At 37.0% G+C, this 14,106-nt stretch overlaps 1 protein-coding gene across 2 annotated transcripts in view; it reads left to right on the top strand.

The window, feature by feature from the left end:
• Positions 1-13,445, top strand: part of SEMA3A (semaphorin 3A) — a 170,463-nt gene extending 157,018 nt beyond the window's left edge. For both annotated transcript variants that reach the window (XM_085298929.1, XM_085298938.1), the window contains exons 15-18: positions 1,043-1,200; positions 4,899-4,966; positions 10,329-10,471; positions 11,868-13,445. In XM_085298929.1, the coding sequence (XP_085155055.1) occupies positions 1,043-1,200; positions 4,899-4,966; positions 10,329-10,471; positions 11,868-12,323 (825 nt within the window). In that variant the 3' untranslated portion in view covers positions 12,324-13,445. The remainder of the gene's footprint in view (positions 1-1,042; positions 1,201-4,898; positions 4,967-10,328; positions 10,472-11,867) is intronic.
• Positions 13,446-14,106: the final 661 nt, after the last annotated feature.

Genomic DNA, 14,106 nt, shown 5'->3' with positions numbered 1-14,106 from the left:
CAGCTTTGCAGTTTGTTGATGAGACTGCTTGGAGAGAGACCTTAAGAGCTGAAGAGTTGATTGCCCCCCATAGGTGCTGGGTAACAAAGTTCAAGCTTTTGATAGCAAAGTTTCAGTGCTTTCAAAATAGAAAGGTTATGCCATTTATTTTTGTTTATATATTTATTTTGCTTTCCCCTGTTTTTTTTGTCTCAGAGAGAACAGTTTTAATTACTACATTCATTTTCTTTGACAATTAACACTAAGCTGAAATAGCTGTTTTGACTTTCACATGAGTAGGTAGTTCAGTTTCCTCATGCCCCTTTTGGGACTGGCTAATCAGATGGACCACGAGAATTTGATTTTGCATTCTTTATTTTCCTTCATTGGATCCTCTCCTTTGAGCTGCACGTCCCACTAGAAATGAAGTTTTTTATCCAAAATAAAATAAGCCATCTTCCCTCATTAAAGAAATGCTTCAGAGTATGTGGCCTGCAGAAAACAGTATGAAGCCTCAAAACTACCAGACATGCAAAGAACTGTGTCAGCACTTCCAAGCTGAAATGTCTCAGCATCTGTCTGAAATAATTTACTTTAGGATTCTTCTCAATAAAAATTTAAGTTATATGTAGAAAATTTACATTAAAATTGCTTTTCTTTTTGCTTTAATTCAAAAGCATATTTTCCACTGTGTTCTGTCACTGATGATAGCTCCATCCCAATGCAGAGTTATAAACACAGGAGAAAAAATGGAAGCATACTTAATTTTTCTTCTATTTAGAGAGGCCACAAAGAAGTTCAAACAAATGTCAAAGATTTTCCTGGGTTCTTTTTTCCTTTTTTCTTTTTTTTTATCCTGAGGATTATTATTCTCATTCTTTTATTGTATGTTAGAATCGTGATCACTTACTGTGTTTGCAAAAGTCTTAATATATCATTTTATTTTTTAGGCCTTCCTAGTAAAAACTGGAAGTTTGCAAAGTACTATTTTATCTATCTATCTATCTGTCTATCTATCTATCATCTATCTATCTATTTACTTATTTATTTTACTTTATAATAGCAACAGCTCTACATTGGCTCAGCCACTGGAGTTTCACAGCTTCCTTTACACCGCTGCGATGTGTATGGAAAAGCATGTGCTGAGTGTTGTCTTGCTAGAGACCCTTACTGTGCCTGGGACGGTTCATCTTGCTCACGTTACTTCCCCACTGCTAAGAGGTAGGGACAGTTTCGGATGTCTGCATGACTTGCTATTTGTTTTAATTGATGGTCTCAATTTGACCAGAGGGCTTTGGAGATTTTGCATGGGATGGTTAGCTGGAGCCCTTTCTATTCCAAAGAAAACATAATTGTGGGAGATACAAGCAATGTGAAGTCTTGGTTGATTTAAAGTGAACACTGCTACTTCTTGGGTTGGCTTGAAAGGCTATTGTAAAAAAAGCATTCAGAAAACAGCTGTCTCTGAAATGTACTCATAACTTTTTATTCAGTATTACATAGGAACAAGAAAAAAAATTTCTAACATGAGGATGGGAATAGCTATTAAAAATATATAAAAATTTACTCTCCCCTCAACTAACTTATCTTACATTTTCATGAATTCTAGTACAAAGGGATTATCTATAAAGTGTTTGAACATGAATAGAAAGGTATTATTTAGTGATATATAGCATGATTGTTATTATTTAAAAGTATAATTTATACGTGTTGATGTGTGTGTAAATACTACCAGATCAGAACGATAACCACTTTACATTCACTCTGCACTGATGTTAAAGGTTTTGCAATGTAAAGGTTAAGGGAAAACAGATTCTGCAAGTGGAAAATACCATTTTTATAAGAATTTACAAGTCCGAGTTGCCTGGTCTGAAGATTTAAAATGGTAGTTTCTTTGCTTTCTTTAGTATCGGGCATTCTTTCTCTTAAAAGATACAACCTGCTCTTAGTTATGAAATGGAAATTAGGAATAGTTGAATTAATAAATGCTTGCATATAAGAACTGCTACTAGTATAGTGCTGGGATTCCATATCTTTCCCTTGGTATATTAGCCAAGAAAATGATGAAAAAAATGTTCAGAGGGAAATCCTGTCAAAGCAAATATGTCAAACATCTTATACCTATGAAGAACCAAGAGACCAAGAATTTATATGCATAAGGAGCCTTTATCTTAAAATTAATGTTAACAAATGTTAGTTGGGAATGTCAGGATTTCAGATTCCAGATCTGGACTGGTTGTTGGAGGAGCAGAAATGTGGTAGAGGGTGGGAAATAGCATTTATATCGTAGATTTTTCATGTGAAGAGGATTAAAATGTCAGTGTTTGCATCTAAAGACAAAAGAAAAAAAATGCTTATGGAACATCAGGTTCTGTCTTTGCACCAAAAAGTGGAGTTAATCTGGCATGAGGCATTTCTGAAATTCTTTAGGAAAAAAAAAATAAAAGGAGAAACTGAACACATCCTAGAAAAAGCACTGGTCAGATTTTCTGAGTTTCAGCAGCAGACCCAGCTCACTTCATTGTCATCAGAAGGGCAAGGGGACCCGTTCTTACTGGAGTGAAGGGCAGGGCAAAGAAGGGAGCTAAACTGGGCTGCATTGCTGCAGGAAAAACTTGGGGTGCAGAATTTCCTCTTCTGGAGGCCAGTACAGAGGAAGAAGCAAGTGGTGGAAGGCTGGGATCCTGACACTGCATGCAAAAAAATTCACTGTCCTCCCCCGTTCCATTTCTCCTTCGGCAGCAGCAGCAGGATAAGGGCTCTGCTACCAAAAGGGGGGATCTGCTGTTCGTCTGGTACCTCCTTTACCCACTTTACCGAAACCAGCTTTGAATCCATCTGTGACAAAATCAGCAGTGCTAGAAACAGCTTCAACGTCAACATTTTCCTAATATAGAGTCCCTGTAATTTTAGGCTGCAGAAATATTGGGAAAGTTGAGTCTTGAGGCATTTGAGGAGATGCTTTTACTAATAGTGCTCCCTCCTATCCTGCCTTTTTTTAAGGGAGCTTTTATGAGCCACGATTTTAATTTACTTTTCTTTCTTTGTATATTTAAGAAGTCTAAATGATGGTTCAGAATGCCTGTAGTGTGACCACTTAACTCTGCCCCATGCAGATGTGTTCTGGCTCCTATTTCATAGATCATCATGTTGATACAACGGTGATATGTGCGACATTTTCCTGAGATTCTAACTAAACATCTCATCCAAAGCCCACTGACAGTAATATGAGTCTTTCCACAGGCTTCTTTCCTACAAATAGTATCCTATAAATCTACTGCCTTTTGAAATTTAGGAAGGGAGTAATAAAATACTGTATTTATGCTTCTTTATGTCTTGGATGTATTTTTATTTGTTGATAATGGGTAAGATAAATATGACCTCTTATATTAGGATGAGTGCAATTTTTGAATCTTCTATCAATCAACCAACCATTCCTTCTTAGTAAGCGTATTAAGGTCTCCTAGTATACCAAGACAATTTCTGTGAAGTTTCTACTCAGAAAGATATAAAAAAGCACATTCCCCATTAAAAAAAATGATAAAAGTGGTACAATTCTTCAGATAAATAATTTCGGAGATAACATCTCAGTAGTTTTCAGTGGAATAAAAAGGGCGAGGGAGGTAAAACGTTTCGAGGCACAGAAGTCGGCCCTGCAGTTGGTGGTGCCCGTGGGGGAACTCTGAGCATGGGCTGTGAGTCAGAGCTTGCGAACAGGGCTGGGGGACGGCAGAGAGATGGTCTGTGTCCCGCAGAACAGCGGCTTCTTAAACATGCGGGCTGTTGTCACTAGGGAGGGACCATCAGTGCTTTTTACAAGGCTACTTGACTTTTGCATATCCGTTGCTGGATGCCATAAGCTGAAATCACAGCACTGTTCAGCAGCCTAATCCTCTTTGTTCTCCTCTCGTTTCGCAAGCCCGCAGGCTTTCTCTGATTCCGAGAGTAAAGTGCTCACACTTGAAACACAGCTTTGTTTGCCTTGTTCCTTTTTTTTTTTCCCCCTCCTCTCTTTTTTTATAAGAAACTCTTCTGTGGCTCAATTGAATTTTGTTGCAGCTATTTGAATAAGAAAGAAGACAAAAAGAGAACAACAAAAGCAAAATAAGACAGTCTAAAACTTTCTTTTTTTCTTTTCTTTTTCTTTTTCCTTTTTTTATTTGGTGTGTGAAATGCAACATTTTAGCGCACATCAGTATGTTCTTTGAAAAAACCAGTGGAGATCAAATTGGGGAAAGAATATATTATGTTAAATGGTCAGGCAATAAAAACTAGAACCCAGAATTAAGTTACAAAAGAAGAAATAAATGGCATTTCAAAATCTTCCAGATGCTTTATTCAGTTTATCTTAATGGTCATTTGCAACAGATTTGAATAAATTGTATGAGTAATATTTTAGTGAAATCAGTAGAGGCTGAAATGATTTCTTTAATTTAAATTTTGTGGAAAATACAATCTTAGTATCCCTTTAGAACCATCCATCTTAATCTTTAATTTTAAGTAAAGAAGCTATGATATTTAAAGTATTCTGTGCATGCAGAAAAGTTTCAACTTCTTTATATTTTTGATGCATGTTAAACTGTATGTATTATTATGCTTTGATCTCTTGGTGGATCCCATATCTATCAATTAAGTCATGCATTTTTCTCTGAACAATGTTACCAGCAAAGTTAAAGGAAACTTCATAGCTCAGTGTAAAAGAGACACGTATTTACTCGTAAGTGTAAAGGCTGATGTTGTGAACTATGATCATGCACAGAGTATGGTAACAGTATGATTTTCTTCATCGTGCAGTTTCGGTGCATTCATGTGACCCATGTAGTTATAAACATGTTCCTTTTGTTGCTGTTGACTCATGGCAAATGTGAATATAGACCACCGAGAACGTCACTAAAAGTTTCCAAATATGATATTTGCAGACGTACTAGACGACAAGACATCCGAAATGGAGACCCTCTTACTCACTGCTCAGACCTGCAGCATCATGGTAAGTTAGGGATGTTCGTGAAGTAAAAACAATTTGAACATACTTTACAGACTATATACAAATAGAGTAGGAAGCAAATGAATCATTTGGTAGGAAAACTGCAATAACATTTAGGAAAGATGAACAAAATTAATATTCCAATTTTGATTGCTTGTGGTAGTCTGGATCAGATATTAAAGAATTTTGGTTGTGTTTTTCATCAAGTTAAAAATTGAAGCATTTTAACTTTTCCACTTCTCTTGTTTGATAATACCATACTATCAATCTAGGCATACTATATCAGAGAACAGTCATACTGTTGTAGAATACCACCTTCAGAACAACAAGAAGTGTGTACGTGTTGCTTCATATAGTTTTGGTGGGAAGATAACCAACCACATAATTAACCGCCCTGGTTAAATACGGAATGGCATTTGTTGTAGCTGCCACGCTAGCAGGCAGCTCCTTCAGATCAGGATGTTCTTTGGAGTATACCTGTCCCATATGTTTTCCAAATGGGTTTTCCTTGTCATCTTTTTGTTTTGGTTGACTGTGTTATTTCCACGTAGCGTATTGACCAGAATTTTGAACTGGTTGGCTGATAAACTTAACTTATCCCAGTTACCAGTTTGTTGCCAATCTCTTCGGAAGATCCTCACTCAGAGAATGAAGAATTTCCATTTTACCCTAAGGGAACAGAATACTTAGGCAATGCTTCCCTCTGCTGGATAAAAAGCTGATTACTCGTGTTTGTGTTACATCTATAATAATAGTTAAACCACTGAACAGATTTCTGGAGTAAATAGAGGTGGCTGAAAATGGAGATATCTCAAAACTCTCATGTCTTCCACTCCTTGCAATAGCAGCAATGGCAAATAGATAATCCAAGTATTAGGGCTGAGATGGCATTTTCAGCTCTCCAGTGTGAAATTTTCACGGGGCTCTATATGTGAATTTTATTACCAGCAGAAACGTGTCTTGGACATTACCCTCACATTCTTGCTGGTTCCATCTTAAGCTGCCTGTGATGATGTGGGCTATCACATGCTCAGGTTTTTTCATGTTCTCTTCCACTTACTAGCTGTACTTTACAAAGCAATAGGTCTGTTGCTTATCTTCATAGACGAGAAAAGAATTTCAAAATATCTTAATATTTCAATTTTGGTTGCTTGGTTTTGTACCTTCCTATGACAAACTTATCTACCTAAAAAGATAGAGAGCGATCCAATGTAGTTCTTTCATTTATCACTTTTACCTATATTTTTGGTAACCTATATGACAATCATGAGAACAAAAGATCAGGAAAAAAATGTTGAATAGTACACTCTATCACAAAGAGCTTTAATACAGATTTTTGACTTTTCCAACCTTTCAAAGGCACAAGTCAGTGAAATAGGAGCTGAGATGCCACTTGGAAAAGTGGTACTGAATGGCGAAATGAAGCCAGAGTGCTTGGAAGAAATAATAATATACAAAATATACCAAAGGAACATAGTCCTAGGCTTTAGACCTGAAGGATGTATTGACAGAGTGCTTTCTGAAATGATGCTTTAGCTTGTTTTAGAAAAATTTCCCTCTCCCCATCCTTAATTTAGCCTTTTAAATCTGTAAAAATTTCCTACATTCATTTGACTTTTGCACAGAGAAATGTGCATTATGCTTTATACAGACCACTATAAACACTTGCCATGCAAACTCATGCTGAGCCTTTGCCTTGGTTATCACTAGTAGTTTCCTGGACATTCAGGTGCCGAACTGGGAGTGTTTGTAGGTAAGAATGTGCTCCAGCAATCTCTACTACTTTCTACACATTCCTCTGCCGTCACTGGCAGTTGATTCTCTGTGTGAATCAACGGAAATATGAACAAAGAAAAATCCCTCATAGTATACCTCACTTTTAAAGACGTTGTAGAAAAATGCCAAGGCCTCAAACTGAATCAGCAGTGCTTTTAATAGGGTATAAGTAACTCTTTCACATGTCCTTTTATGCAAAGGTATAAGTAGTATAAATTCACTACAGACCAAAATTAGCAGGAAATGAGGATTCTTAGCTCTGTAAGTATTTGACCAAATATAAACTCTAAAGCATGATCACCTTTGTGTCAGTTAAAGAGCAAGTTTCTTTTAAGCCTGTCAGACTAGTGCTATTAAAAATCTCATCATTATTTTTTGGAACAATTTGTGAATGAAAAGCCACCTTTTCTTCAGTGATTTACACCAATGGGGGTCTCACAGGATTGCTCAGAATTTGGCTGTATAGAGATGGAGCAGAGAGAGAATCGGTGAGGCAATTTTGGCATGACTACTGAACAATTCATTCTTCTTCAGTTGTGTCACAAGTTAAGTATTTAAAGGATATTTATCAAAGTAATAAATTGATACTGCTGTTGAGTTCACTTTGGAAATTACAGCTTCAGACAGACATTTTGGTTTGAATTTCATAAGCAACGTAATGACTCTAGTTTATAATTCCTCCAGCTGCTCTTCTGAAGTTCACAGACTTTCATCCTTCCTCCCAGTCTCTCTTAGGCCTCTCTGTAACTCCCAGAGCCCTTTCTGATGCTGTCATTATTCCATCACTCTACTTACTTCCTTGTATTTTGTGTGCTCAACGTTATGTGAACATTATAGTCATTTCTGGTTCTGCCTTCTGCTACCTTACATCATGAAAATGGAATTTGAAGGGTCTCTTAAATCCTCCGCTCATTGCATGACTGTTGCCTGTACTATATTTTCTAGACCTGTGAACAAATTTAAAGGGGGCTTCTACCACTTTCCATGGTGATTTCTAACAGACTAGGATGTTATGGACCAGATCCAACAAAACACTCAGAAGTCTGAAATGGCATCAAGGAACCCAATTTCAAGACAATTTCTGTGAAAAATGTGACTAGCTTCTTAGGTACCCAAGGTGTTCTAGATATTTAATATTTCTGGCAGAAATATCCCTACATACTTAAAATTATGCTACTGTTCATGGGCAATAGGACTTTTGTCAAAGAAATATCTATATTTGTCCTTTACAATAATAGTTAGGGTCTAGAAGGCTGTCTCCTTGGTTCTAATGAGCCCAGTGTTACTCTGCTCCTGTATAATCCACTTTGACTGTGTTGTGTTCAGTGAAATAAGGCAAGTGGTGCTGCAAACCACCTGTGATGAATTGATAACCTACCACTTAAATCAGTTATGTAAGATGTGGCAGAGGAGGATTCAAAGCCCACTTAGGCTAAGGAGACTGACTCCATAGCTCTACTTCCAACAGGACCATCCCAACTGTCAGATTGCTCTTGTTTAATCCAGGCCATTCTGCAACCATGAATGAAAAATTAATGGAGCCTGGGAGAGAGGAATTGAAAAAAGAGCTTGAACCCAAAAGTAAAATCAGTATGTTTGCATCCTTTATCCTGAAAGTCTATAAATCTCAGTTTCATGGAAGCGCTTAGCTGGAGCAGTAACATGTGTCGCAGACTACAAATGGGGAATTTTCAGTAACATCATTTGTATGACATTTCCTATTGTCTGTCTAATGTATCACAGCCCTGCATGCACTGCCTGTTGTGAATCCCCGTTCAGATCTTGAACTGTTTCTAGTTGATTGTATGCGGTCTTTGGCTGCCTATTCAGCAGTGTGAATTCTGTTCCTCAATCAGAACATCTAAGAGGAATCACGATGCCCAGGTCACGCTGTTGAGTCCGGACTCGTGAGTCATCAGACAATCATTTCCATTTCCAGTCTTTGTCTTATCACTCCTGGTCATACTCAGTTTGTTTCTTTACACATTTCCAGTTCCTCCATTTTGTTGACAAAAATTTGCCCAGGCTCTGTCTCAAAGCTTTCCGTTGGTACCTCTGGCTACCTTCTCTTCCTGCAGTCTTATCCTTCTCTTCCTACTTTTCTTTCTACGCATTCATTCTTGCATCATTCCCCACCTTCCTAGCCCACAGCTGCACCAATGTTCTTCATAGGGATGTGGTTTTTGAGAGATTCCAAATATGTTGCTTCATTTACTTGTTTATTTAGCACCCCACTTGCTTGCTGGAAAGGTTCACAATCCAGCAGAGGAAAGGAAGCTAACCCATTCCCTATTTGTTTAGTGTTTATAGGCCATTTGATGCTTCATTACTGAGAAATGGGCAAGCACCAGTTCCTATCCTATCCCCATCCCTCCTCCCATCCTTTTTCAGGGCTGAATGTCGTTATAGAAAAATATGATTGCTGTGTCAACAGCAGCCAGGAACTCAATTTTATTTTTACCTTTGATTTAGTAGCCTAGCAAACAGCCTGTGTTTGCTAAACAACATGGCCAAAATGATAAAGGCATAGTGAAAGCAAACAAACCTTGACAAAAGACTTCTCTGAGATTATTTTAATTAGACATCATTTTCCTGTTATAACATATCAAAGGAGGTTCCTGAAAGATTTCCAATGCTAAAGATCAAAAGTGGAAATAGAAAGAATGGCAAATAATGGCAAAGAGGCAGAAACTCCATGGGATCAACATGGTGTTAAACAGCTTACCAACCCCTTCCTCCTCAGCTATTCTCCAGGATTATTGTACTGTTGCCACTTAAATCCATAACTACATTTTAAAGAGCTAAGGTGGAGAGTTGAAATATGATGCCTTACTGCCTCTGCGGTATTGGAGAAGAATCAAATGCCATATAAGTCCTATAGCTATGTGATATTTCCAGCAAGTTGATGAATATCTCGAAATATTGTTGTTACAAAAGGAAGTAATTTATTTAACTTTCTTTTTCCCCTCCCATAATGTCTGGTTTATTAACCTCATTACATACCCATAAATTATATCAGTATGAGAGGAAATGATTAATTGAAGATTGTTTCCTCAAAAACATTATTCCTGGTCATTAACAGCTTCAGCAAACTGCTATGCCATATAATCTAAACACATTATACTACTTTAAATAGCTTCACGTTTTATTACTTTACTCTGAAGTACTATGATCATAGAGCCCAGGAGGGATCGTTATAGACATTCTGCAACTATACCATGAGTTTTCTCACTGCATACAGCTTGCTATTAAAAACTCTTGTTGTGTCCTAGAAGTTTTCCTTGATGAATAATAATGAAGTTTGCAAAAAATCGCAATGAAAAGCATTAACTTCACATATTGAGATGTTAACAACTGTTAAGATTTTAATATATAAATAAACAATACCTTAAAATTGCTTACAAAGATAGGAATATTGATGGAGATTTTCCAAGAATATAACAATCTGAGGAAATTTCTTTATTAGATTTTTATCTTGAAACACCTTCCAAACTCAAATTTCTAGAAAAAAAATTGATTAAGATTTTTCTTTCCTGACCATTTTGATTCTTTTTATTTTTTTTCTCTCTTTTTTTGGCTTGCTTTACAGATAATCCAAGTGGCCAGACTCTGGAGGAAAAGATAATCTATGGAGTAGAGAATAGCAGCACTTTCCTGGAGTGCAGTCCAAAATCACAGCGTGCTATAGTCTATTGGCAATTCCAGAAACAAAATGATGACCGCAAAGAAGAGGTAGAGTAGAAAATCTAAGAGATGCAAATACTCTTTTCTATGAAGATCTACTTGAATCCGAGTCCTTTTCAGCAAAGCACATTGTTTGCTCTTCCATTCAGATATGCCTCAGTTCCCCTTTTCAGACGGTTGGCGAAAGCTAGCATATTATCTAAGTGACACCAAAACCGTCACAGAAGGCTTATATTGGATCTAAATGTTTCAAAGACCTGAAAATTGTTCTCTGGGAGGTGGGAGGGGGAAACTAATTCTTCTTATTATGCTGTGTATCTGAAAGGTAGACCAACAGCAGCATTCCCTGTGTGGTACATGCTGTAAGACTTAACAGAGTCTCTGTAAGACAGAGAGATAAAATGAAGAACTGGGAACTGTATGAACCCAAAGGTTATGAAAGCTTGTGTGAATATTTTGCATGAAAAACAATATTCACAGGGGCAAAACCACTGACTTTTGCTGCTTGTGTTATACCAGGCTGATACTTTGCTTTTCTCCTCCTCTTGTCACCAAAATTCTTACGTTATTGCTCACCCAAGTTCTCAAGCCACGTGACAGTCAAGCTAGGTCACACATGTCTTTTAGTAGAGAATAATCTGCTTTCTAGTAGGTAGGGACATCAAGTTAGAAAACAAAAACTTACTCATCACACTGAAGTATTTGAAAACATACCCAGACTACTCTGAAGACTTTTTTTTTCCTAAGCCATATACTAACTATTTAGTTACTTTAACAGCTTTATATACTTTTGTTATATGCTGTACTTGCATAAATAGTAAATTATTTAAAACAACTTAATGGTGAAGAGAGCAACAAACAGGTGTCTGTCCCTTCTCTCCACAGCTTCATGTGCAATCAAAGGAGGAAATCGTATTCCTAAATATTGATTAATTCAAAAAAAAATATTACTTTGAACAGCTGTTTGTTGAATATTAAAATTTTGAGATTTAATCCTGCTTTTGTAGTAAAGAACATTACAGGAAGAGAATCTACCTTCCCCAGGTATAGACTTGGGCTTGACTAAAACATTATGGCAAGCATGGCCTCTGTAATAGTCAAATGCATTTACTTTGATCATTATAGGTTTGCATCATCTGCTAGTAAATACCTGTGAGAGTTGTTACAGGTCTTTGCTCAGCAGTAGTAGGGACTGAGGAGGAAAACTTTAGTCATCTATAGTCTCTTTGCAGCAAATCTATAATTTTTCTAGGGTGTTTTGAGCCTTTCATAACTACAGATGATTGCCAAAACACAATCCTTTTTTTTATTTTTTTTGGGGGGGGGGAGGGGAGCTAGATTTCACCGACTAAAAGGGACTGCACTAAGAAACTAATATGATTAGAGGATAATTCTACACATTTATAAAAACTAAATTTTGAAATGTTCCCTTTTTCCAATACAGATAAAAGTGGATGATCGGATGATACGGACAGAGCAGGGCTTATTGCTACGAAGTCTTCAACGGAGAGACTCTGGTGTTTACTTTTGTCATGCTGTGGAGCATGGCTTCATGCAAACTCTGCTCAAAGTGACCCTGGAAGTGATTGATACTGATCACCTGGAAGAGCTACTCCATAAAGAAGAAGATGGTGATACTTCCAAGACCAAGGATGCCACCAATAGTATGACCCCCAGTCAAAAAATCTGGTATAGAGACTTCATGCAGTTAATCAATCACCCCAACCTCAACACAATGGATGAGTTCTGTGAGCAGGTTTGGAAAAGAGACCGCAAACAACGTCGGCAAAGGCCTGCCAATGCGCAGGTGAATACAAATAAGTGGAAGCACCTACAAGAGAATAAAAAAGGTAGGAACAGGAGGACCCATGAATTTGAGAGGGCACCACGGAGTGTCTGAGCTACATTACCTCTAGGAACCTCATCCAAGTAGAAACTTGTATAGACAGATAACTGGAAAAAAAATGCAATATACATGAACTTTTTCATGGCATTATGTGGATGTTTACAAGAGTGGAAAACTCAAACAATTTCCACTAGGTTTAAAAAAAAGAAGCAATTTCTAACTTTCCTAGTAAATTCTTCCTCTCTGCACCAAGTCTAAGACCAGAACAACCAGAGTTTCAAGGATGAATATTCACCTGGACCTAGCTTATTGCTCAAAAAGTTCTGCAAGTGTTCAGCAGGCAGGTTTTGCTTTCTTTTTTGCCTAAGATATAAACAAAATGCTGTATTTCATGCTGCCACCTTAAAGGAAAGAAAAACAAAACCCACCTTTCATCATCAGCACTACCATTCCTAGACTTATGTATAAAACTGCATGAACTCATTAAGCTGATGAACGTCTAAACATGTGACTGGACACAAGGATTTTGTTCTTGTTTTGTCTACCAGTTCTCCTGTTTATATCAACTAGAAGAGGAAAACAATACTGAATGAGATTGTTTGTGGAAATCTGAACAATGTCAGCCATCCATCATCCAGAAGAACAAAAACTGTGGAGCACACTGGCCTACTACTGATGACTTCTTTCAGCTTTGATCTAAAGATGTATTTTATTAAAACTATAATTTAAATGTACCATGACAAATATGAAGCAAACATTAGCTCTTTTCTAAAATAGATTAGACTTTTTGTCTTAGAATTATTGTACTTTCTAATTACTGGTTTAGAGGCAAAAAGACAACTTCCATTTATGAGCTGCTTTACTCTTTTGTTGGAAACTTTTTGAGGGGAGCTAGTCACACTGCAGTTAGCCTCCTCCCCTCTATCCCAATAGTCTATATGACATGTAACTTCAAAGCAATTTTAAAACTAAGCTATTTTAACATGAAAGTCTCTGTATAGCATGGAAGTCTTCTGCATTTCTGCATTCTTTTCTTTTTTTTTTTTTTTAAGTATGGTATTTGGAATGATTCAACTTGTATAATATCTTGCTATAGATTGAACCAATGAAAAGGAGAGCATTTGATTTCAGTTGTATATTTTTTTTTTAATTAAAAAGAACTAAATAGCATTAAAATACCCTCTACTAATGACACTTTCTTTCTTGGTTCGTAAATATTTGTGAATGCTAATATTTAAATACTGTGGCTCATAGACTGTCATATATCCACGAGTAAAGCTCACATTCAGTTTAAGGCATTGTGTTCCCAGCTCAGTGGTAGAAATATGTCCACACTACTGATTCTCAGTGCTCCATCCTTTCTGGTCCAGATCTGATCCAGATCACCCAAATGCAAAGAACCAGCTTGAGGCCACGTGAATAGTAACCTCATAGCCAGCTCTCTGTTATAAGATCTAAGTGACTATTCTATCTGTGGGTGAAGCCTGCTGCAGTAGCAAATTGGTGAAGTTCAGCTTAAGACTTGTATTAGTTTATACTAACAGATAATTTGGTCCTGTACTTCTACCTTATGTTTAATTCTATATACAGGAGAGCAACAGGGTAAAACAGATACAATGCACTTGCACCGTAAGTGTCAGTTTAGGGATATAAGTAGTGGATTTGATTCACCTCAGCACAGATGTGCCTTTGGTCCCCAGTTCTATGGTGTCCAGTTCTTTTGAGGTTGTCTTTATCCAGTGTCCCATATTTTATCTTGATAGAATCAGTAAATGACATAAATTCAAGTAATGACATTATGGGAAAAATTGCTAGAACAAAGTCCTTAGTTTCCTAA

This window comes from Rhea americana, unplaced genomic scaffold (assembly GCF_003343005.1).
Source record: "Rhea americana isolate MKP2758 unplaced genomic scaffold, rheAme1 scaffold_1, whole genome shotgun sequence".
NCBI classification, from domain to species: domain Eukaryota; kingdom Metazoa; phylum Chordata; class Aves; order Rheiformes; family Rheidae; genus Rhea; species Rhea americana.
The sequence above is the reverse complement of the archived record's forward strand: the minus strand, read 5'-3'. Positions and strand labels throughout refer to the sequence as shown.